Source organism: Thalassophryne amazonica, chromosome 15 (assembly GCF_902500255.1).
Source record: "Thalassophryne amazonica chromosome 15, fThaAma1.1, whole genome shotgun sequence".
Lineage (NCBI taxonomy): Eukaryota > Metazoa > Chordata > Actinopteri > Batrachoidiformes > Batrachoididae > Thalassophryne > Thalassophryne amazonica.
In genome coordinates, this window is record NC_047117.1 from 11,827,293 (window position 1) to 11,850,715 (window position 23,423).

The 23,423-nt window shown below is 40.4% G+C and overlaps 2 protein-coding genes across 3 annotated transcripts in view; both read right to left on the minus strand.

The window, feature by feature from the left end:
• LOC117525643 (general transcription factor 3C polypeptide 1-like) overlaps positions 1 to 18,773 on the minus strand; it is a 55,987-nt gene extending 37,214 nt beyond the window's left edge. Inside the window, 8 exon segments of the mRNA XM_034187549.1 lie at positions 1,925 to 2,040; positions 4,536 to 4,694; positions 4,902 to 5,025; positions 5,107 to 5,203; positions 7,241 to 7,384; positions 7,557 to 7,733; positions 10,683 to 10,883; positions 18,347 to 18,773. Coding sequence (XP_034043440.1) covers positions 1,925 to 2,040; positions 4,536 to 4,694; positions 4,902 to 5,025; positions 5,107 to 5,203; positions 7,241 to 7,384; positions 7,557 to 7,733; positions 10,683 to 10,883; positions 18,347 to 18,567 — 1,239 coding nt within the window. The 5' untranslated portion in view covers positions 18,568 to 18,773.
• A 1,315-nt stretch (positions 18,774 to 20,088) lies between these two features.
• LOC117525839 (axin-1-like) overlaps positions 20,089 to 23,423 on the minus strand; it is a 49,773-nt gene continuing 46,438 nt past the window's right edge. For both annotated transcript variants that reach the window (XM_034187767.1, XM_034187766.1), the window contains one exon: positions 20,089 to 23,384. In XM_034187767.1, coding sequence (XP_034043658.1) covers positions 23,258 to 23,384 — 127 coding nt within the window. In that variant the 3' untranslated portion in view covers positions 20,089 to 23,257. The remainder of the gene's footprint in view (positions 23,385 to 23,423) is intronic.

The following is a 23,423-nucleotide window of genomic DNA, read 5'->3' on the forward strand; positions in this document are numbered from 1 at the left end:
ACACAATCCTGACCCACAAGAGGCGTATCACTCCTCCTGTTGTCCACATGGAGGCAGTGTTGGCATTTTAGTCTGTCTTTGGTGGGACCATCTCAACTTGTTAGTAAAATTATAGCAATTACCTGTTCCAAATGTCCAAAATACATGCTTGAATTGCCTGAGATAGTAGGAAAATGCACTCATAATTTCTAGATTTTCTGGGAGGGCATGCCACCACACTTCCCTAGTCAAACCCCCACCCCCCTTCTAAGAAACCTAGATTCACCCCTGTGAGGATATTTTAGATTCAAACAGCATGTGGCATAACATATGGCCTAGTTCAAAAATAATGAAGCCAAAGTGTGACATAACCATCAAAATTTAAAAGTGGTCTTTTTTGTGAAATGTTATCATTTTAGGTATGGTTATATATCAGAGTTTCAATATTTCTATTGGTCTCGGTTCAGTCATTGCTAGAAATTATCAGTGCATATATACTATAATGTGCTAGAGTGTAACGCCTGCAACAACAGTTGGAGGTATCTTCTTTAGTCTGCAGAAGCCTGAAATAAAGATACTATATATTTGAGTCCAGAAGATAATGGGTTCAAATCCCCGCCTGACTGGAAAATCACTAAGGGCCCTTGGGCAAGGCCTTTAATCCTCTATTGCTCCCAGTGTGTAGTGAGCGCCTTGTATGGCAGCACCTTGACATTGGAGTGAATGTGAGGCATAATTGTTAAGTGCTTTGAGCATCTGATGCAGATGGAAAAGCGCTATATAAATGCAGTCCATTTATCTTCCTTTAGAAACATGATGTTTTTTCTAGAAAATGACATTTCTACCTTTACAAAAATGTATTACTGTGTGTTAGTATGAAGCACAAACAAACAAACTGACAAAATACAAGGTTATTTCTTTAACATTCAACTTTAAATGATAATGCTAAATATCCATGTCACACAAAATTGATGAAAAAAGTGCTATTTTTGGGATAAATTTCGTGCATATCTCTGGAACTGTGTGGAATTTTTCCATGAAAATTTCAGTACCTGTCAAAGAAACTATAGGCAACTCAGATAAATCTGGATGGTGCTAAATAAAATAATGGCTTGTTCATGACAAACGCAATGCAAATCAGCAGTTGGGCTTCATTATTTTTGAACTAGGCCATATGGCAGACTATAGATCACCACTCGACTATATCAATATAAACACTAAAAAAGAAATCTTCACAGAAATTACAGAAAAACATATCTCATAATCTGACAAAAAAGATTACAGAAAATATTTGAGAAAAATTCAGCTCAGCAAAGGATGACCTTGTCACAAATTTAAAGATAAACCTTAAATTATGATCTGAATTTAAGCATCTGCAAAGAGTCGATCCAACTGAACCCTCCACTACCCACAAACCATGACATTATTACCCACCCTGAAGTGTACCACGCTTTAAATTCTGCTTTTTTCCTAAATATAAATAGGCACACGTTTGCAGTTTACAGCTAGGTAACTGCTAACAGACAGACTGTATATATCCAGAATTTGATGGGAAAAAAGTGTTATGAACATTCTAAACAGACTGACAGAGTAAATCAGATTTTACTGCACAATAGGGCTGGGCCATTGGACGATTCCATCACCCATCTTGATGGTTTACTGCAAACATTGTGATTTTACAAGAAAATAAACATTGTCCAAACCTACTGCATAGACAACTTGAAATGTTTATATTCATACTCTAATCTCTCAATGTTTGATTATGATACCCTGCTGAGAAACAGAAAAATCAGAGATGACAACATTACCTCCTTGGGTAAGGTAATGATTCCACTTCCACAATGCATACATTTTCCAGAATAACCTTTATTATTCAAATTATTCAAGACAACCAGTCAATCATTTCAGCCTTAAATCCAACAACAAAGAAAAATGTGAGACTTACTTTAACTGCACCATCCCTTTCCAACTTTCGGCAGAGCATACGGAACTCCAGTTTACCAACGTTCATTCTGCTCCCTAGAGCACGCTGTGAGATTCCCTTAGTGCCAGAAGACACAACTGCATAAAGAGAAATGACAGTTACAAATGTTCTGACAATCCAGTAAATAATATTCATCTGTTCCAATGGTAGGTGTATGATGTACACAGCAGTAAACGTATCAGAGCTGTACTTAAGAATCTTCAATTTTATTAAGAGAAAACACAGTATTGGACAAATTATTATCCAAAGCTTGACTTAGCAATTAAAAGGATTATAGCAAGTCATGTTTCTAAAGTAATGTTCAGTATTTGAACAGAGAAATTAAGTCATATAGCCTACATCCATCTTAAAATTATGGCTAGTAAATAATATCAGCACGTTAGTTATTCTGAGATATTGTACCAACAATAAAGATGCCCATTAAGAATAATTTAATGAGTAATAAAAATAAGGCTTGTTAAATGAACTGCATTTATATAGCACTTTTCCATCTGCATCAAACGCTCAAAGCGCTTTACACATCAATGCCTTACATTCACCCCGATGTCAGGCTGCTGCCACACAAAGTACTCACTACACACCGGGAGCAACTAGGGGATTCAAGACCTTGCCCAAGGGCCCTTAGTGATTTTCCAGTCAGGCTGGGATTTGAACCGAGGATCCTCTGGTCTCAAGCCCAACGCTTAACCACTAAACCATCACCTCCTTGTTCTGTACTGTGTGGCTCTCTTTGAATTTCTTGATGACCACTCCAGTTCTTGACACTTGGAAACACTGTAATAATGCCGTCTCTTGCATTGTGAGCATAAAAAGATATTATGTCAAGTCGAAAATGATTAATTTTGTTTTAGGCATGATGCTTTCTCAAGGGACAGCTCAAACCCTGACTGAAGGTTTTATACTGTATGTACATTGGAAGATAACCCTCAGTTTTAAGTTGATTTTACAAGCTTTGAGCATTACAAAGCGCATCATGACAATGCACCCATTCATTCTGCTCATCTGCTTCAAGATTTCTCGGTCAAACACAACACTTCTGTGGTTTGTCAGACTCCCTAATCTCCTGACATGGCTCCCTCTGATTTGTGGTTGTTCCTGAAAATTAAAACAACACTAAAAGGGACTATTTCAGTTGAGAGAAGACATCATGTGAAAAGTGACAGCCTAGTGGGACACTGTTCAAAAGAAGCTGTCAAGAAATGCTTCCAACAATGGCAGAACTGCTGGGAGAAGTGTGTGCAGTCCCAAGGAGACTACTTCGAAGGGGATTAGGATTTCAGACCCAGAGGGGAGCAAGTGCATTTTTTTGTGGCCAGATTTTGGATATTTTTTCAATGCACCTCATATACAGACGGTTCAAGAGGCTCATTGCTACATATGGAAGCATATGTAGCCATACAAAGCAATATCAAACACTTTTTCCTGACCATGAATGGAGATTTTTTTTTTTGTGGTTGAATTCAGAAGTGCTTGAACCCATTTGTCTGTGCGGAACTCTTACACAGGCAGCAGAGGCTGTGTATGCGTACGACAGCGGGATTTTGTCTCTCTGCAAGGCTTTTTTTTTTTAATAAAACAGGCTGTGTGTACGCAGAGCTGTTGCATTTCTTCCACTCAGACAATGATTTTCACCACAACTGCATCCAAATTAATGCAATCATCACCTTAAAATCAAGTCACATGACACAAAATCACACTTATGTAAACTTTACAATTGATCTGTGCTTTGCATGCGTGCCAAACCCTGGGAGGTGGGGCAGTGGTCAACTGGGATTCGTTACAACACTAAACTGCGTAAATCCACCATTAAACAGAAATTTCACATCCTTGACGAATAATAGCAATAGCACTGTTCAGGTGAACAATCAAAATGTTTGTTTTTGTCCATGTCCAGCACAGATGGGAAAGAGTTGGATCTCAGTTACCGTTTAATTTCCAACAAATGTGTGCTGAGAACCTAAAATGCACAAATGGTAAAACACCCGTTATTATATCACTCCATTATATAACCCAACAAGAACAACAACAATATGAAATATACCCCAACTCGTATGTTAAGTTAATGTATGGTTTTATAGTAGATGTGATAATGAAGTCTGGAAATGATTTCTATAGCAAAAGATATTTGTACAGAGAAAGATTTCTGCTTTGACCCCCACTTTGAAAAGGATAATTCCTGTAGCCTCACTCAATACACCACCAAGAAACCGTTTCAGTCAGATGAAGTGTTCATTACTTATTGCAAGGAAACAAAAACAAAGATGACATCTGTGGAACTCATATTACATGACATATGACCCCCATTTTTGAAAGGACTTCTTCTAGCCTCCCTAATAGACCACCAAGAAATGGTTAAATCCAGACAAGGCAGTCTTTAGTTATTGTGCAGAAACGGACAGATGGGGAAAAAAAACACAATGAGATTCCAACTTTGTTTTTTTTTTGGGGGGGGGGGGGGGGGCATAAAAACTTGGCTCATTTTATTTGCAGATAAACTACAAAAACACATTAATGTTTTGAAATTAAAACATCACACAAATGTCTGTTCACTGGGTGAAGCTATGAAACATACCAACATCATACGACTGTGCAATCATATCTCTCTCCATTATTCGCCCCTTTGGTCTTATTCCAGTTTCCTCTTCCTCTTCCTCATCATCGTCATCCTCAACTATGGCTTTTCCTTTATATGGCTTTCGCAGTTTCAAACAGGACACTTGGACTTGATCCCCTGAAAAGTGTTTGTGAAATGATACATTTTTCACCAAATATAACTTACACTGAGTAATGCTGCTAACAAAGACACAAAAAACACAATCTGCTTGGCAACAGTAATAAATATATTGGCACAGTTCCCTTCTGACATTTCGTACAATGATAAGAACGTGCAATAGCGCGTGCTGTTGCGTATGCAACTGTTATTCCGACATCTTTTTACCTTTTTTGTTCTTTTGTGGTCCTGCACTTGGATCCAATTCCTCCAGAGGGCAACGGATCACCTCAATGAACTTGCCCCCTCGCATGTGTTCACACATACGCCTGAGAGTTCGCTCATTCACGTTCTTCAAGAAAAAAAATGAATATAAACAAAATCAGTGACATAAACACACACAGACTGACAGCTACAGGGAGAGGTCACTCACGAGGTGTTCACGGACTTTCCTCGTGGTCACAGTCTGTTCGGGGGCCTGCTGCAGAAAGCTAGATAAGCACTCCATCAATATGTCGTACTTACTCCTCCTGCAAGCAGAAGTATGCCTAATATGTTAACTTATTTCATTTTAGTGCAATTTTTATGTTACCATCTTCTGTACTTTACAATCTTGTGTGCATTTGTATGTGTGTGTGTGTGTGTGTGTGTGTGTGTGTGTGTGTTGGGGGGTGAGGAAAAAATTTAAATAATTTACCACATTGAAGTTTTCATATACAATGTTACACAAAAGTGAACGCAGAATAATGAATGTAGGAAACCCAATCCTTTGGGGCACAGTGCCCAGCTTTGGGTCACCATTTCTTGATGTTTAAAGTGGATATGACACCTAAAAAAATTGGTAAAAATTATATAAATATCAAAAATATACATACAGTATAGTAAGTTGAAAGTGGTTTTAATCATTATCACTGAAATAATGTATAGCTTCTCAAGAGTGTGTTTCTTGGAAAGCGCGATGGCAGCGTTCCATCAGCGGTCACGTGATGCCATGACGTCACAGCCTGAAGAGTCTGTTCAATTGACAACAAGAACAGATAGGTCTCAGCATGGACAGTGACGAGACTGAGAACTTTTCTGACTCCTCTTCAAATGTGGATTGTTTCTGTGAGGAAATCGAGACTGACTCGGATCCTGAGGATGTCGCAGCGGTGATTAGATCCTACAGATTCGAGCCGTATCTTTCGGACCAACGTTCAAACCAGGAGCATTCTGACAGCGAAAATAATGCAGACGGTGCTTATGGCGGAGCCGAAGTAGAGGCAAGAGAAGTGCCCAATTCCGATGGATTTTGAAAGGCTACAGAATACAGAATGGTAAGGGAGGCTTTGATTTTTGTTGCTGATGTTTATAACACTATAATTACAGCATTTTCGATTCTAGCATCTGTTTACCACCTTTGTTATTTTTCCAGACCCGCGATAGTATAGCTACTACTTGCGGACCACCGTCATTACCTTCGGGTTTTTGCCGAGACATACAAAATTCTACAAACCCATGTCCAATCTCCGCCATTTCTCTAATGTAGCAATTTTCTACGCTTCATAGGTATGGCTGTGGACGTTGATGTGCCACGAGGAAAGATGCTTGGAACAGCCCCCGGCAACAAAACCTTCTTGTGACATACATTTATTCCAAGCTGCTCCTTCAAAGCTGGGATGGCGTTGAAACACCCATCTTCAAAATGTGCACAGCACAACAAAGAATACGTGGTCAGCCTCCAAAGCGTCCTCCTTAGTCAGACCTGATCTTGTACAACGAACTTGCTGAACTCACTTTTTGCGGAGATTTTCGTCCTGTGGAAACTTGAAAAGGCTAAAACCTTTCGCCCTTGTGTTTGTGCAATATGCTGCGACACACTGGTCAGGCATATCAATAAACAAGTCCCTGAGAGCTGTGTTTAATCAAAGTTTCTGCCGCTAAAAAAAGTGTAAACAATGGCCGCCAAGCATGCAAGCCGATATGGTCTACAGGCAGTGAGGTATTTCCGGTTTCGTGCTTAGCGGGAAGCTGGTCACGGGGTGTGCAGATTTTTCAGTGGCGGCACGTTCAAATGTTGTATATAACGGGAGAACAAGTCCATTTTCCCAAAACGCCTAGGTTGACCGAATTATATAACCTTTGTTACATGTAATAAGACTATGCTGTCTTTAAGTGTCATATCCACTTTAAATCGCTAAGTGCACTTAGATATGAGCCAAAGAGGCTTTCACCCTCTGCACAAGTAGTGTTATTCTCTACTATCAAAACAGGACCAATTGTCTTTACCCTACAACAGAAATTTCTATTGTGATAAAACAATAATATCGCAATGCAATATTGTGATATCGCAATGCAATATTGTGATATCGCAATGTGATGAGCGCTCACTGAAAGGTTTCTTGACTATAAACCTGACATCTTTACTGACATCAGCAAACAAAATACCAAAATGAAGATGGGTTTGTTTTCCCCACCAAATGAAACATATTGAATCTTTTCCAAAAAGCAGTTTGAGGTGATCCAGTACATGTCTGTGACTGATACGTGTACAGCATGTGTTTGGATACAGTGACTTAGTTTCAAACCTGATTACGTTGAAACGGTTGAGCAGCAGAAGAACTGTGTGCTGCTGCGGCTTTCCATCCTGCCGTCTGACATGAGACTGCACTTTAAGAAGACCATTTTTGACGAGTCCTTTCTTCAAATAGTGAAACTTTCGAGCATCTGTCCTGTTCAAACAAAATGCTGGTTGTTACACAGAAAACAAATGAGCCAAAGCATGCAATGCAGAGTAACAGAATACACACATAACACAAAAAACCTAATCACTGAAAGTCCAGTAAAAACACTGTGGTAAAAGGGCTTGTGTGTGTGTGTGTGTGTGTGGGTTGGGACTCCTACTTGAAACAAAGTCCATGTAAATCTGTTTGCAGCTCTCCTTGCCAGCGTGCTCGCCCAATTCGCTCCAAAATACAGTAAGGTTCGTCAGGAATTTTCAAACTGGGATCACTCTCAGGACCAATCAGACAACGAAATCTCAGCGCCTGAGATGCCACGACAACAAGCTTTCGGTCGTACCTGAAAGCAACATGGAGGAACAGAAGGGAAATGTGAAAAACTGTATGGCCAAAAGTATGTGGACACCTGACCATCAAACCTTTATATAGGAGCTTGTTGGTTATCCCACTCTAGTCTAGTGGTTTAGCCTTGGGCTTGAGACCAGAGGATATTTGGTTCAAATCCCAGCCTGACCGGAAAATCACAAAGAGCCCTTGGGCAAGGTCCTTAATCCCCTAGTTGCTCCCGGTTGTAGTGAGCGCCTTGTATGGCAGCACCCTGACATCGGAGTGAATGTGAGGCATTATTGTAAAGTGTTTTGAGCGTCTGGTGCAGATGGAAAAGTGCTATATAAATGCAGTCCATTTACCATTTACATTTACTCTAAAACCATCATAATTATAAAAGATTTGCACTCAATACACTAACAACTTTAACATGTTTCAAAAGATTTTATAACTAGAAGAGCACTTACTGACACCCATATCTAGAGACTCAACAGTTTCTTGTAGAATTCTGGGTTTCACTCCACTTTTTCCAAGACATAATGAAAAAAATGACAGTACTTCTGCCTTCCACCACCCATACAGTCACTTGCCCAGTTCCGGATCATTGCCGGTTCCGGATCACTGCTGGTTCTGGATCACTGCTGTAGTATTTGCGCCTCCATTTCTCGTAATCAGCGCGAATAAGCTAATACTTGGTACCAACGGAAAGACTGATGTTTTGTCTACAAATGACCACAAGCTCGACCGGATCCAGCCATCCTTGTGATCAGCAGAGAAATCAAAACATCCCAGTGTCTGCGGTGTGCGCGCTTTTTCTCACTCACTCATTCCAGCAAGTTTGAAAGTAACGATCTCTAAGACGTAGCAAAGGTGAGTTGGCCATTCGGTGGTTTTGGTTCTAGAGTGGGAAAATACTTACTTGGGTAGAAAATTCGGTGGTTTTGGTTCTAGAGTGGGAAAATACTTACTTGGGTAGAAAATGTCAGTGTGTTATGTCTTACTGTTTATCTGCTGCACGCATTTATCTCCAACGTGAAAATTTGCCAGTTGTGGATCACTGAAGCAGGAGCTTCGTGTCAGTACTTGTGAGTCATGTGTACTGTGGGGGTCATCTCAACATCACGAATGGGCATGAATGTGGGGGCTTTTACTTTTTAATTCGGCAGAAATCTCACCTCCACACTTCCATTTTTTGCTCATAAAAACGTATAACAGTGCCTTTCAAAACCAAGTAAATTCTCATTTAATAAGTATAATTTATATTATTTTGTGTTCAAAACACATTCTTGGACACAGTGTGTATTATTCTGCATTAGAAGGGCTCCAGCCAGATGCCAGGAATGAACCCAAAGTGACACAGAGTGTCGTGATCCACAACCGGCAAAGTAATCCATTTCCGGCAAATATTTGCACCACACATAATGTGGCTTCACACTTTAAGCAGAAGGGCTACTCCAGACTTTTTCAGCTAGATAACATCCAAATACCCAATACAACAATACCCAATAAAGGACATTCAGTTGCATTATGGCTCCATATAGTGGGACTTTAAAAAAAGTGATCCAGAACTGGACAATGGTCTGTACCATTACTGAGGCTAATGAAAGAGAATCTTTCCTGTTGTCCTAACTTTTGTGGATTTGGAATTGCAATCCAAGTAGGTTTCAAAATGTAACATTTCAGTAATTAACTAGCAGCAGTGACCTTCAAGACTATGAGCAGACATGTGCATAAATGGTGTTCATGGTGCTTATGCATGCTAAAAATAAATGATGTGCAGCAGAAAACACAGAGGGAAGCACTTTTCTACAATATGCCATCACTACTTCCCTCTTGAGATGGAACTCCCTCTATTTTCTCTGCTGCTCATCATTTATTTTTAACCACACACAAGCATCATGACTGAGCACCAGTTATGTGCACACGTGACTATGAGACATCTTTAGAAATTATAGAAGTGAACAAGTACTATCATTTCAACTTACATTTAATTTCAACCACACCTGATCCTAATTTCCATCACTCAGATGTTAAGATTATTTCATACAGAAAGTCCTGACATGTCCAGCAGGTGGCACAGAAGCTACATGTAATTTCAACAAGGAGAGCAGGTGGAAGAAGCAAACCAAGCTTGCATGTTAGAATGATCCTCCATCAAGTCAACCAATGTCTAATCACTTCATCCTCATTATATGCCCTTAATTTAGTGAATTACAGATCATAGGGTGTATTATTTTTGTGTTACACTAATCTAGACAGGAAGTACTCAGTCACTCACTGCATTTCACCGAGCATATCCTTTGGCTCCTCTAAAGTCTGGGACTATTTAAATAACAGAAATAATGTTTTGTGTTTTGTATGTACTTCTACAAAATACCTAATGGACAATTAACAAAAACACAGTGTAAGGCTGATAGCAATGTAAATGTAAATATTGAATATTTTGAGCACAGGAAAGTCGTCATTTTGAAAGAATTTTGCAAAAAAAAAAAATGGGGCTACAAAATAGGTGGAACTTGTGGCCCTATCTTCACACTACAAAATGTCCCCGTAGTACAAACTAAAGAAGACAAACGAGAGCCCGTTAAGAACAAATATAACTTTTTACTGATGTTTGAAGTTGACAATTCCCAGTCCATTACAACTGTCAGAAGTTTGGGAAAATGAGACATCAGCAATAAGCAAATGTTCCCCGGCATGTAGATGTTAACAAATATCTCAATAATAATACTGATTAAAGCTGCTACTTTAACTTGAAGGGCAAAAGATAAATAGATCACACACTCCAGTAATGCCACTTCTATGCTGTGTTTGCTAAAGTGGCACACTGGTAAACTTTGACCAGAAGATTTGACACGGTCACATCGCATGTGTGTTGGTGATGCAGATTTGGCTTATTCTTGATGAGCCACACAAATTTGATGTTTTGGTAGAGTACAGCATGGAAACAAATCCTACCAACCTTTGCAAAGCTTCCTCCAAGTTGACCAGATTGGTGAGGGATTTGGATCGAACATGTTGAGTGATGTTTTTCCTCTCTTTGAAGAAGGCACACGAACCTTGTATCCCATTCTTGTTCTCTCCTACAATGTGAATGGGATAGATGTCTTTCTTTGTGCCAGAAAATGTCTCAGTGCCTGTGTCTGGATCTATGCATTTGAACCTGAAAGCAAACAAGAGATACAAAAATCTTATCAGGACATACAAATTCTAATGTAAAGAGATAATGGGAGACACACACACACACACATACACTCAACAAAAATATAAACGCAACACTTTTGGTTTTGCTCCCATTTTGTATGAGATGAACTCAAAGATCTAAAACTTTTTCCACATACACAATATCACCATTTCCCTCAAATATTGTTCACAAACCAGTATAAATCTGTGATAGTGAGCACTTCTCCTTTGCTGAGATAATCCATCCCACCTCACAGGTGTGCCATATCAAGATGCTGATTAGACACCATGATTAGTGCACAGGTGTGCCTTAGACTGTCCACAATAAAAGGCCACTCTGAAAGGTGCAGTTTTGTTTTATTGGGGGGGATACCAGTCAGTATCTGGTGTGACCACCATTTGCCTCATGCAGTGCAACACATCTCCTTCGCATAGAGTTGATCAGGTTGTCAATTGTGGCCTGTGGAATGTTGGTCCACTCCTCTTCAATGGCTGTGCGAAGTTGCTGGATATTGGCAGGAACTGGTACACGCTGTCGTATACGCCGGCCCAGAGCATCCCAAACATGCTCAATGGGTGACATGTCCGGTGAGTATGCCAGCCATGCAAGAACTGGGACATTTTCAGCTTCCAAGAATTGTGTACAGATCCTTGCAACATGGGGCCGTGCATTATCCTGCTGCAACATGAGGTGATGTTCTTGGATGTATGGCACAACAATGGGCCTCAGGATCTCGTCACGGTATCCCTGTGCATTCAAAATGCCATCAATAAAATGCACCTGTGTTCTTCGTCCATAACAGACGCTTGCCTATACCATAACCCCACCGCCACCATGGGGCACTCGATCCACAACATTGACATCAGAAAACCGCTCACCCACACGACGCCACAAACGCTGTCTGCCATCTGCCCTGGACAGTGTGAACCGGGATTCATCTGTGAAGAGAACACCTCTCCAACGTGCCAAACGCCAGCGAATGTGAGCATTTGCCCACTCAAGTCGGTTACGATGATGAACTGGAGTCAGGTCGAGACCCCGATGAGGACGACGAGCATGCAGATGAGCTTCCAAGACGGTTTCTGATAGTTTGTGCAGAAATTCTTTGGTTATGCAAACCGATTGTTTCAGCAGCTGTCCGAGTGGCTGGTCTCAGACGATCTTGGAGGTGAACATGCTGGATGTGGAGGTCCTGGGCTGGTGTGGTTACACATGGTCTGCGGTTGTGAGGCTGGTTGGATGTACTGCCAAATTCTCTGAAACGCCTCTGGAGACGGCTTATGGTAGAGAAATGAACATTCAATACACGAGCAACAGCTCTGGTTGACATTCCTGCTGTCAGCATGCCAATTGCACGCTCCCTCAAATCTTGCGACATCTGTGGCATTGTGCTGTGTGATAAAACTGCACCTTTCAGGGTGGCCTTTTATTGTGGGCAGTCTAAGGCACACCTGTGCACTAATCATGGTGTCTAATCAGCATCTTGATATGGCACACCTGTGAGGTGGGATGGATTATCTCAGCAAAGGAGAAGTGCTCACTATCACAGATTTAGACTGGTTTGTGAACAATATTTGAGGGAAATGGTGATATTGTGTATGTGGAAAAAGTTTTAGATCTTTGAATTTATCTCATACAAAATGGGAGCAAAACCAAAAGTGTTGCGTTTATATTTTTGTTGAGTGTACATACATACATACGAGGTCTATTAGAAAAGTATCCGACCTTATTATTTTTTTCAAAAACCATATGGATTTGAATCACGTGTGATTGCGTCAGACAAGCTTGAACCCTCGTGCGCATGCGTGAGTTTTTCCACGCCTGTCGGTTGCGTCATTCGCCTGTGAGCAGGCTTTGAGTGAGGAGTGGTCCAGCCCCCTCGGCGGATTTTCATTGTCAGGAAATGGCGGAATGATTTGGGCTTTTTTTCCATCAGAATTTTTTCAGAAACTGTTAGAGACTGGCAGCTGGAAACCATTCGAAAAATTTATCTGGCTTTCGGTGAAAATTTTACGGGCTTCACAGAGAATAAGGACTGTTACTACAGCTTTAAGGATGGCTTTAAGGATGGCTTTAAGGACGCTCGGTGCGCCGCGCTCCGTGCCGCCATCGAGAGCCACAAACCACCGGATCATTTCTAAACGGATGGCTCTGTGGAGCCAGAACCGTCGTCTGCACTTTCTCTGGTTATCACAAGAGCTGGACATCAGCCATTTTCCGGCAGATTTCACTTTTAACAAGAGATTTTGTCATGGAAAGCCGAGCGGAGGCTTCACGCGTCATGATGGATTCGCTACTGGAACGAGACAAAACCACCTCCGTTTTGGTCTCACAGGATGGCTTTGAATTCCTCCGCACGTCTGTCTCAATGTGCCAAAAAAGTGTTGATGTCCACGTCTTTTCACAATTCCTGTGCTAGTCAGACGACGTCCCGGATAAAACACAGCGTCCAGTTTGGAAATGAACGGCACATTCCACTGTTACAGGAGTTTTTGTCATGGAAAGAGGAGCGGAGGCTTCGCGTGTCGCGGCGGTGCTGCATGGTGCACAGCAACGCCGTGATGAAGCCTCACGGGACATGTTCTGGCATGTCCAGGCACATCCACAATTTCTCGGATAATCACTCAATGGAAAAACCACCGACAGCTGTCTGAACGCCATCTCAAAGCCGTCCTGTGAGACCAAAACGGAGGTGTTCCTTTGTCTCGCTCCATCAGCAAATCGGTCGTGACGCGCGAAGCCTCCGCTCGGCTTTCCATGACAAAATCTCTTGTTAAAAGTGAAATCTGACGGAAAATGGTTGATGTCCAGCTCTTGTGATAACCAGAGAAAGTGCAGACGACGGTCCCGGCTCCACAGAGCCATCCGTTTAGAAATGATCCGGTGGTTTGTGGCTCTCGATGGCGGCATGGAGCGCGGCGCGCCGAGTGTCCTTAAAGCCGTCCTTAAAGCTGTAGTAACAGTCCTTATTCTCTGTGAAGCCCGTAAATTTTTCTAATGCTTTCCAGCTGCCAGTCTTAACAGTTTCTGAAAAAATTCTGATGGAAAAAAAGCCCAAATCATTCCGCCATTTCCTGACAATGAAAATCCGCCGAGGGGGCTGGACCACTCCTCACTCAAAGCCTGCTCACATGTGAATGACGCAACCGACAGGCATGGAAAAACTCACGCATGCGCACGAGGGTTCAAGCTTGTCTGACGCAATCACACGTGATTCAAATCCATATGGTTTTTGAAAAAAATATTAAGGTGGGATACTTTTCTAATAGACCTCGTACATACACACACACAGAGACATATATATAGAGAGAGAGAGAGAGAGAGAGAGAGAGAGAGAGAGAGAGAGAGAGAGAGAGAGAGAGAGAGAGAGAGAGAGAGAGAGAGAGAGAGAGAGAGAGAGAGAGAGAGAGAGAGAGAGGTGAAGATCTGTGAGCAGCAATATGGTTTCATGCCGAGAAAGAGCACTACTGATGCAATGTTTGTGCTAACAGTGGTGATGGAGAAATATCGAGAAGTATAGAGAAGCCCAGAAGGCGTTTCATTTGTGGCTTTAGAGATGACTGTGGTATTGTATGAGGAAGTCTGAAGTGGCAGAGAAGTATGCGAGGGTGGGGCAGGATATGTACAAGAACACTGAATCCAATGAAAGACTCGCTAGCAGGCTTTTAATGAGCCTTTCATTGGATTCAGGTGTGTTGGAGCAGGGAGACAACTAAGAGTATCAGGAAGCTAGCTCTCGAGGACCGAACTTGAGCACCCCGATAAAGGGAATGAAAGTCAGTAGCAGCAAGACTGAGTACATGTGTGTGAATGAGAAGGAGCCTAGTGGAATAGTGCAGTTACAAGGAGTAGAGGTGATGAAAGTAGGTAAGTTTAAATATTTGGGATCAACTGTCCAAAGTAATGGACAGTGTGGTACAGAGGTGAAGAAAAGTGCAGGGTGGAATGGGTGGAGAAAGGTGGCACGAGTGATTTGTAACTGAAGGATATCTGCATGAGTGATGGGGAAAGTCTACAAGACAGCAGTGAGACCAGCTATTTTGTACGGCTTAGAGACAATGGCATGGCACAAACAAAAAGACAGGAAACAGAGGTTGAGATGCTGCAATTCTCTTTGGAAGTGACAAAGATGCACAGGATTAGAGGAGCAGTTTATGTGGGACGGTTTGGAGACAAAGTCAGAGAGGTGACATTGAGATGGTTTGGACATGTGCAGAAGAGGGACACAAAGTACATAGGGAGAAGGATGCTGAGGATGGAGCCACCAGGCAGGAGGAGAAGAGGGAGGCCAAAGTGGAGGTTAATGGATGTGGCGAGGGAGGACATGCAGGTGGGAAGATGCAGAGGACAATGTGAGATGGAAACAATTGATCGACTGTGGTGACCCCTACCAGGAGCAGCCAAAAGAAGATATATACCTCCAGGCTCAAGTTTTGGCTTAAAAGTCGCCAATGTTGCACCCATGTGTAAATAGCATTGTGAGTAAAAGAGTGAGTGAAGGAAGGATTGAATGAAGTGAGTGAGTGTGTTAACATATAGAAATTCAGTTTTTATATTTTGTATGTTATAGATGTGTGTTGGCAAGTGTGGAAATGCAAGAAAACTTTAGATGTGAGAAGGTGGATCAATGATTAAATGAAATGGTGAATGAGGTTGTTAATTATGTAAACTGTTAATTATTTAAATTGTAGAATTATGAATTATGTAATTTCTAGAAAGGCCCAACCAGGGACAAGAGTTGTGAATTAGCTGTAGCTATAAACTCTTTGTGCATAACATCAGTTGCAAACACATGCTTGCTCTATGTCTGATTGAATTGCCCCTGCCAAATAAACAAATAAATGAAATGAAATACGTCAAAACTCACTTAAACTGTCATTGTATAAACCGGATACTTGCACTCACTGGACAAAAGCAAAAGTCCCAATGTTTTTGTATGGTTTTCCATATAATAAACACCATATATACCAGATTTTAACATATTTTCACTCACATCAGATAAAACGCCCCATCCCATCACAATGTATTTCCATTAAAAACCCCTCACATGTACTGGACAGAGCATTCTGGGATTGCCCAGTCACAACAGAAATACAAAATGAAGTTCAGCACTGACACTAGCCGATTCAAGGAAAGTGGTTACTATTTCCTTGATTAAAAGCCTGGGCGTTTATTTTTTTCAAACCGTGCTCAGACCCCGTGCCTAAATGAGGCAGGCCTTTATTCAAGGCTGGCGATTATTAACAAAATGTTGCTTGCTGCCTGCACTCTAATATGGTGTTAAATTTCACACATATCCCTGGGTGTGGTGAACAAAAAAACATCCTCTTTAGATCACAGCCCTCTGCATGGGTACCTACCCTCTCTGTAGCCTAACGCACACCTGCTAAACGACAGAGACCCCAAAGGCTGTAATTTGTCACTTTTCCAGTTTCACTCCCTCCTCTCCCATCAAATTTTAATAGTTTTTGCAGTGCGCCTCATTCTAAAGTCAGTTTTACACAGAAGTGAGGTGACAATTGGTGAATCGCTGCTGATGCTCCGAAATGACATCTAAAAGCCAAAATGATGGTGTGAATAAGTAAGTGCCCCCTTTAGTATAACACATACTAACCATCACTTTTACATCCAATCTTCTTTAGACAAGTCAGGGGGTGGATGCATCAACATTTCCAAGACACTGAATATTTCTTCGTTTTTATTTACTTCAATTATGTAGAAATACAAACAGTATAGCACCCTATGGTAAATCTGTGTGGAGTAGATATTTCCAAAAAAACTGAGAGACTGTGCAAGGAGACGAGTGAGGAAAGTCACCAACACACCCAGGGAACCCCCGAGCAAGTTACAGGCTTTTGTGGCTGCGAATGGAGAAATTAGGCATAGTGCAGGTTTTAAATTTTACATCACTACTCATAGCTTCATAGTGGAGTAGAGCAGAGAAGAATTTTCTTTCAACAAAACAGATCGAATCTAGGCTTGCATCTCTGATGTGCCTTCTGGCAAATTGTAGCTGAACTTTCAAGTTTTCTTTGGTAATAAATAAATAAATAAATAACCTTCTGTGTACCACTTCATCATGAAGCTGTATAACTGGAGGGATATTTATCTCTTACATTAAGGTAACATATTTACTTTGTTTGTTCACCTGTTGAATGCAATTACATTTGGTATCAAGCCATGTTTCGCATCAAAGAGAATTTCGCAGATTTGGAGTCAGCTGTAGATTGAAGAACTAGCGCGTGGAAATTTTTATATTTCCTTTTAATTTCCATGTTTTTATTTTGGTGAAAGTGTGTTAAGAATGCCTAAATAGCTCATGGAAATTTTTATATCTCCTATTAATTTCCATGTTTTTTATTTTGGTTAAACAGTGTGTTAAGGATGCCTAAATACCTCATGGAAATTTTTATATCTCCTATTAATTTCCATGTTTTTATTATGGTGAAACAGTGTGTTAAGGACGCCTAAATAGCTCATGGAAATTCTTATATCTCCTATTAATTTCCATGTTTTTATTTTGGTGAAACAGTGTGTTAAGGATGCCTAAATACCTCATGGAAATTTTTATATCTCCTATTAATTTCCATGTTTTTATTTTGGTGAAACAGTGTGTTAAGGATGCCTAAATACCTCATGGAAATTTTTATATCTCCTATTAATTTCCATGTTTTTATTATGGTGAAACAGTGTGTTAAGGACGCCTAAATAGCTCATGGAAATTCTTATATCTCCTATTAATTTCCATGTTTTTATTTTGGTTAAACAGTGTGTTAAGGATGCCTAAATACCTCATGGAAATTTTTATATCTCCTATTAATTTCCATGTTTTTATTTTGGTGAAACAGTGTGTTAAGGACGCCTAAATAGCTCATGGAAATTCTTATATCTCCTATTAATTTCCATTTTTTTATTTTGGTGAAACAGTGTGTTAAGGACGCCTAAATACCTCATGGAAATTTTTATATCTCCTATTAATTTCCATGTTTTTATTTTGGTGAAACAGTGTGTTAAGGACGCCTAAATAGCTCATGGAAATTCTTATATCTCCTATTAATTTCCATTTTTTTATTTTGGTGAAACAGTGTGTTAAGGACGCCTAAATACCTCATGGAAATTTTTATATCTCCTATTAATTTCCATGTTTTTATTTTGGTGAAACAGTGTGTTAAGGACGCCTAAATACCTCATGGAAATTTTTATATCTCCTATTAATTTCCATGTTTTTATTTTGGTGAAACAGTGTGTTAAGGACGCCTAAATAGCTCATGGAAATTTTTATATTGCCTATTAATTTCCATGTTTTTATTTTTCGTGAAACAGTGTGGCTGGCCTGGAAGTATGCGCTGTCGCAGTGCCCTCTAGTGATCAAAATAATAATTCAAACTAATCAGTAGCTTGACTTTAGGTTAGAAAAGGGTTTAAAAAATAATAACCTGCACCTGTCAAACAGCACAACGTCGTCTCTCTCCTCTGGGAGCTCATAGAACTCTAAGTCATTGTTGCATACGAGTGATTTCCAGATGTAGTCTTTGGTGTATGGATCCAGCTGGAGGGGGAACTTGGGTGTTCTATCTTCCAGTCGTATCCACAGAGAGGGGATCGTGATCCCATCCAGACCCTCTAGAGCTACTTCATCCACAACTCCGCTCAGCGCATCCATCCTGTTAGCATAGCCACCCACCAGCTAACGTCCTCCGCGCGTCGCCGTTCTCGACCCAGTCCCATAAACTCTCAGGATATTACAAAAAAAAACAATACACTTGAGCATTTGAATTAGAAATGTGCAGAAACACATAAATGATCCAATGTGTTTGTTTGTTGTTTTTTAAGAGAAGGAACTTCGTTCAAGTACCCTCGTAACTCAGTCTACGTCTTCTTCCTATGTCGGATTTATTGGCGGTTGACAAACCCCAGTGGTGCATTACCGCCACGAACGGTGGAGGAGTGTATAGCAACACATTAAAAAAGTCAAAGCACAATTAATGCTTGGCTCAAGCACAAGTTTCCCACATAACTTGTCAAAATAATGTATTTTCTGATGTATCCTTGTCAAAATAATGTATTTTCTGATTTATCTTGTGACACCATTTGTACCTGTTAATACTTTTTGGAGAATGTCTTTTGCATGGTTGTGTTAGCGCTTCGTGTTCTTGCCTCCTAACATGAAGGTCCTTGCTTCAATGCCCCCTGTGATCCATTCTCCATGTGTATCTGGAGTTAAATCAGCAAAAGCATTCAGAGCAAAACTTGAGACAGATTAATATGTATCTGTGGTGACAGAGCAAAAATAGAAGCCAAATGATACTAAAACAAAACCTTCAGCATCTTCTAACAATATCAAGTTTAAGTTGTTGTACCATCATGTTGCCTCAAAGCAAGAAATGTCATGGGGTCGCTTCCCACCTGTGGCCTTTCTGTGTGGACTTTGTATGTTCTCGCCGGCTTCCTCCCACTTCCAGAGAGATTCAGGTTAGGTGGATTGGTGACTCTTAATCGACCATGGGTGTGCATATGTGTCCGTCTATATGTGGTTCTGCAACAAACTGATGTCCTGCCCAGGCTGTACCCCGCCTTATGCTCACTGCTGCCATATGCTCCAGCCCCGTGACCCTTGATTGAAGTAACTGGGGAGAGAAAATGGATGGATGCATCGTGTTTAACTATTTAACAGCAGCTAGGTGTCAGCATTTAACTAATCCCACATATACCATGTTTGAGGAGTCCAGCAGTTATTGCACTCGAGACTTTTTATGAAGCACACTAGTGACCTTGACCTTTGGACTCCAACATCAATAGGCTTCTTGGGATCACTGAATAATGCACAAATGACGGTTGGTAACTAGTGCCAGTAAAACTGAATTAATCTCATTCGTAAGCGAAATGTTGCATGACTGGCTGACTGCCTGCACACATACAGTAGCTATGTCGAGCCCCACTGGCTGTGCAATGGTTAAAATGGTCAAGATCGGCATGTAAAAATTTTTATTTTGGCATTAACTAATGCATAATTATGGTGGAATTAATTGAGATAGACGTGTGGGAACTCTTATTGATGTCCGTAAACCTTACTTTTAACCCACGGATCTCTCCAAGTGTTTAAAGGGCCAATCTTTCAATTAGAATATCAATTTTAGACCAAATTGCTGACATCTGCTGCAAAGAAACTATTCTGCCAAGAGATGGTTTATTCAACATCTTTATTATGAAGTACCTTTTAAAAAAATGTACAAGTGGAACCAGCACGGTGACATCTTAGCATTTGTAAAACAAATGCCATCGACGTGTGGTGCAGGTCTGAAGATATGTACGAAATTATAATGTACATATTTACAGCAGAGGATTTATCAGAACAGAAATGAGAAAACATGTTTGGAGCTTAAAAAAAATTCAAATGGGACTGAGTGAAAACAGAAACATGAAAAAGCATGGATTGGATTCATAAACATATTTAGTAAGATACATGATAAAGGCACTGTTTCACACAAAGTTTTTTTTAATCCGATAAAAAAAATTCTCAAAAAAAAAAAAAAAAAAAATCAGCTCTGATCATTCAGTTGTCCCTGGTCATTCTTTAACACATAAAATACATCAGAGGGCCATAGTTTTATAAACATTAAAACAAAATAGATCATTCAACTCATCTGGAAAACATTCCTTATACAGCACATGCTTGATTATTAATTTTTTTTATATTAAACAAATACGTAATTTTTCATTTCCAAGGCATAAGGGGTCAGAGGTTTTCCAATCCTGTTTCCCTTACTAGGCTGCACCAAGACAATTATTTTGACGACTGCATTAGCAGCACCTCACACATAAACAGCACTGATAAAACAAACAAAAAAACATAACACTTTGAGATCAATACTGTCGACAGATGTAGATGATGTAACCAAGGATTCATCTGAGGATATAGCAGAGGAAGATTTTTTTTTTAAAGGCAAGTTACATTCAGCTTACAGAGCTGGTGTGTCTTCAGCATGCAGTCTGCACAGTGCCGAGATCATCTCTGAACCACCTTGACAAGGATTTCTGTATTTTGGTTGGAGATTGTTGTAATCATGGTTAAACACCTGGAAAGTTACTGATGCCCCAAGCTGATCTGCACTCTACATGAGGATCCTATCAGCTTCATAAAGCTTGACCTCAATGCTCCCTTTTTATAATCAGCATCTTACACAGTTCCTAAGTGCAGTATTGTGGGCGTGGCCACTGGATCACTGCAGCAGAGGAACAGCTTCACTCCTCGGGTGAAAAACAGTTTAGGCTGCCGTAACTATTTTAGAAAGTACTGAATCTCACTGTGACGCTATACCGCATGATGTGTTTTATGATGGTGAAAAGGGTCAATGTAGGTTTAAATAAAATAATAATAAATGAAAAAATAAACTGCTTGGGGTGCGTGCGGTGGTAATTTTTTTCTTAGAGGGGGGAGGGGGAAAAGGATATCCCAAGTTAATAAAGTCAAATTTGAATTAAAAAAATTATGTATTTGAGGGAGGGATTTTGTGATAGATGAAAGGGATGAAATTTTCTTTCTTTCTCTAGCAAAACTTTGCATTTCCATTAAAGACAAAAATAAGAAAGCTTTCCCCTCGTACCCTTCCTCTCACCCCATCTCACTATTCACATTAAGATCATGAGATAATATGCAGCCACGTTCAAGCTGTTGCACTGTTTGGTGTGCAATGCATAAACCACTGTAAAGTGGCAAATTGTGGTTCCATGGTTTCAGATATTTTCTTGCAAAGTTGATCTCAGAGAATAGTTTTTTTTTTCCTCAAATTTATGACTGACCTGAATAACTTTTTTCTTCATAAATTTGACTTTTTGCTCACACATGTATGATTAGGATTTCAGTATATTCAAGTTCCCCCCTGACTAATTTTTTTTCTCGTAAATTTCTGATTTATAATTAGAACAGGAGTTTTTCCTAATAAATTTACAAATTTAAATTATATATCACTCCCCTCCCTCCCCATACACACACTTTTTCTGAACACCTACAATGACTCCAATACACTGGCGTAGTATTTAATAGACTTGCTAATTTGACTGGATATGTACTGCAATACGTTGAAGTTGAGACTTAAAATAAGGGGGGGGGATATATTCGAAATGCATACATGTAAGCAAAGAGGATGGGTGATGTGCTCTTTGGCTGTGTTCAGACTCAGACACATGCACAACAGTTTTTCCACACTCAAAATAATCCATAGTGGCACGTAGACATGAGCAATGGGTTTTGTGCATGTGGTCTCGGTATAGCAGAAAGATACAGCACACAGTCTGTGACCACTAAGATGCTGCAACCAAAGACGGCACATCTGTAGTGTGCACTTATCTTCTTCATGGAAAAGTAGAATGATTTGCTAAATGGGTTTAAAAAATAAAAATCTACATGTACAATCACTGTATGGCAAAACACAGCTACCAAGTTGTAAGTAAACCGTACAAAATTTGAATACAGGGATCTTGTGAAGTTAAAAACAAAATTACTGCCCTGAAACGGCTAATAAACTAATTTCAAAACATACACAATAGTATAACATTAAGTTGAGATATGACAAAATAAGGCTGCATTAATATGTAATAGTACCTGCCTTGTATATACACAAATAAAATGATAACAAGTAATTAAGATACTTGTCTTATCAAAAATATGTAGCTTTGGTAAACAAGGTATGTGGAGCACTGTTTTCAGTGAACAGAATGATGTGATAATTCACGGCATGAGATCCAGGAATCAAGGGTGAACGAGGTTCCGCTTTGAAATCACGACACGGAGAGGAAAAGCGGGCTCCGGTTCCATTCCAAAAATACTCTCTCCTTGTCACCAGCTGATGAGGAACAGAGACAGTAGAAGGCAGCGAGACTCCAGCGTGGAACAGAGTGCTTCTTCACTGACCCAAGCACCGAATGAGCAATGATCGTTTCTGTGGTAATGTAGCAGCATTGTAATGGTCTGCGGAGGACACGCCTCCAGAGCACAAGTGGAAGACGACGTATCCTCTCACATCCTGTCCGTCCCGAGCAGCGGAAGACTGGTCATAAATCAGATTTTAACAGCGCCCCCTCAGACGAGGCACGTCTATGTTCTTTTTTTCTGCTCCATGTCCTTCTGGCCAAGATTTGTATGTTTAGGTCCAGGCTTCGACTCATTTCATAAGAAAAATAACATCCTGCTTACCAGAGAAAACCGTACATCAAACGTTAGCTGTGATCTGCCAAACATCACTCCCGCCATCTTTCTTTCATTAATTCACCTAGTCAGGGCTGCCCCCCCCCCTTCCCCAAAATCAGTCTGATTTTTCCTCTATCAATCTCCTCTTAATATATTTCTAACAGTTTCAGTCAACCTTCTCTACTTTCCCAATGATCTTCTCCTCAAAGATGGGCAAGATGGCGTCATCGTCGCGAACCTCCTCGAACACAACACCGCAGTCAAACTCGTCGCTCACTTTCTTAAAATAGAACCTGCACACAGACGAGTCAGTTATTTAGTTCACTCATTTG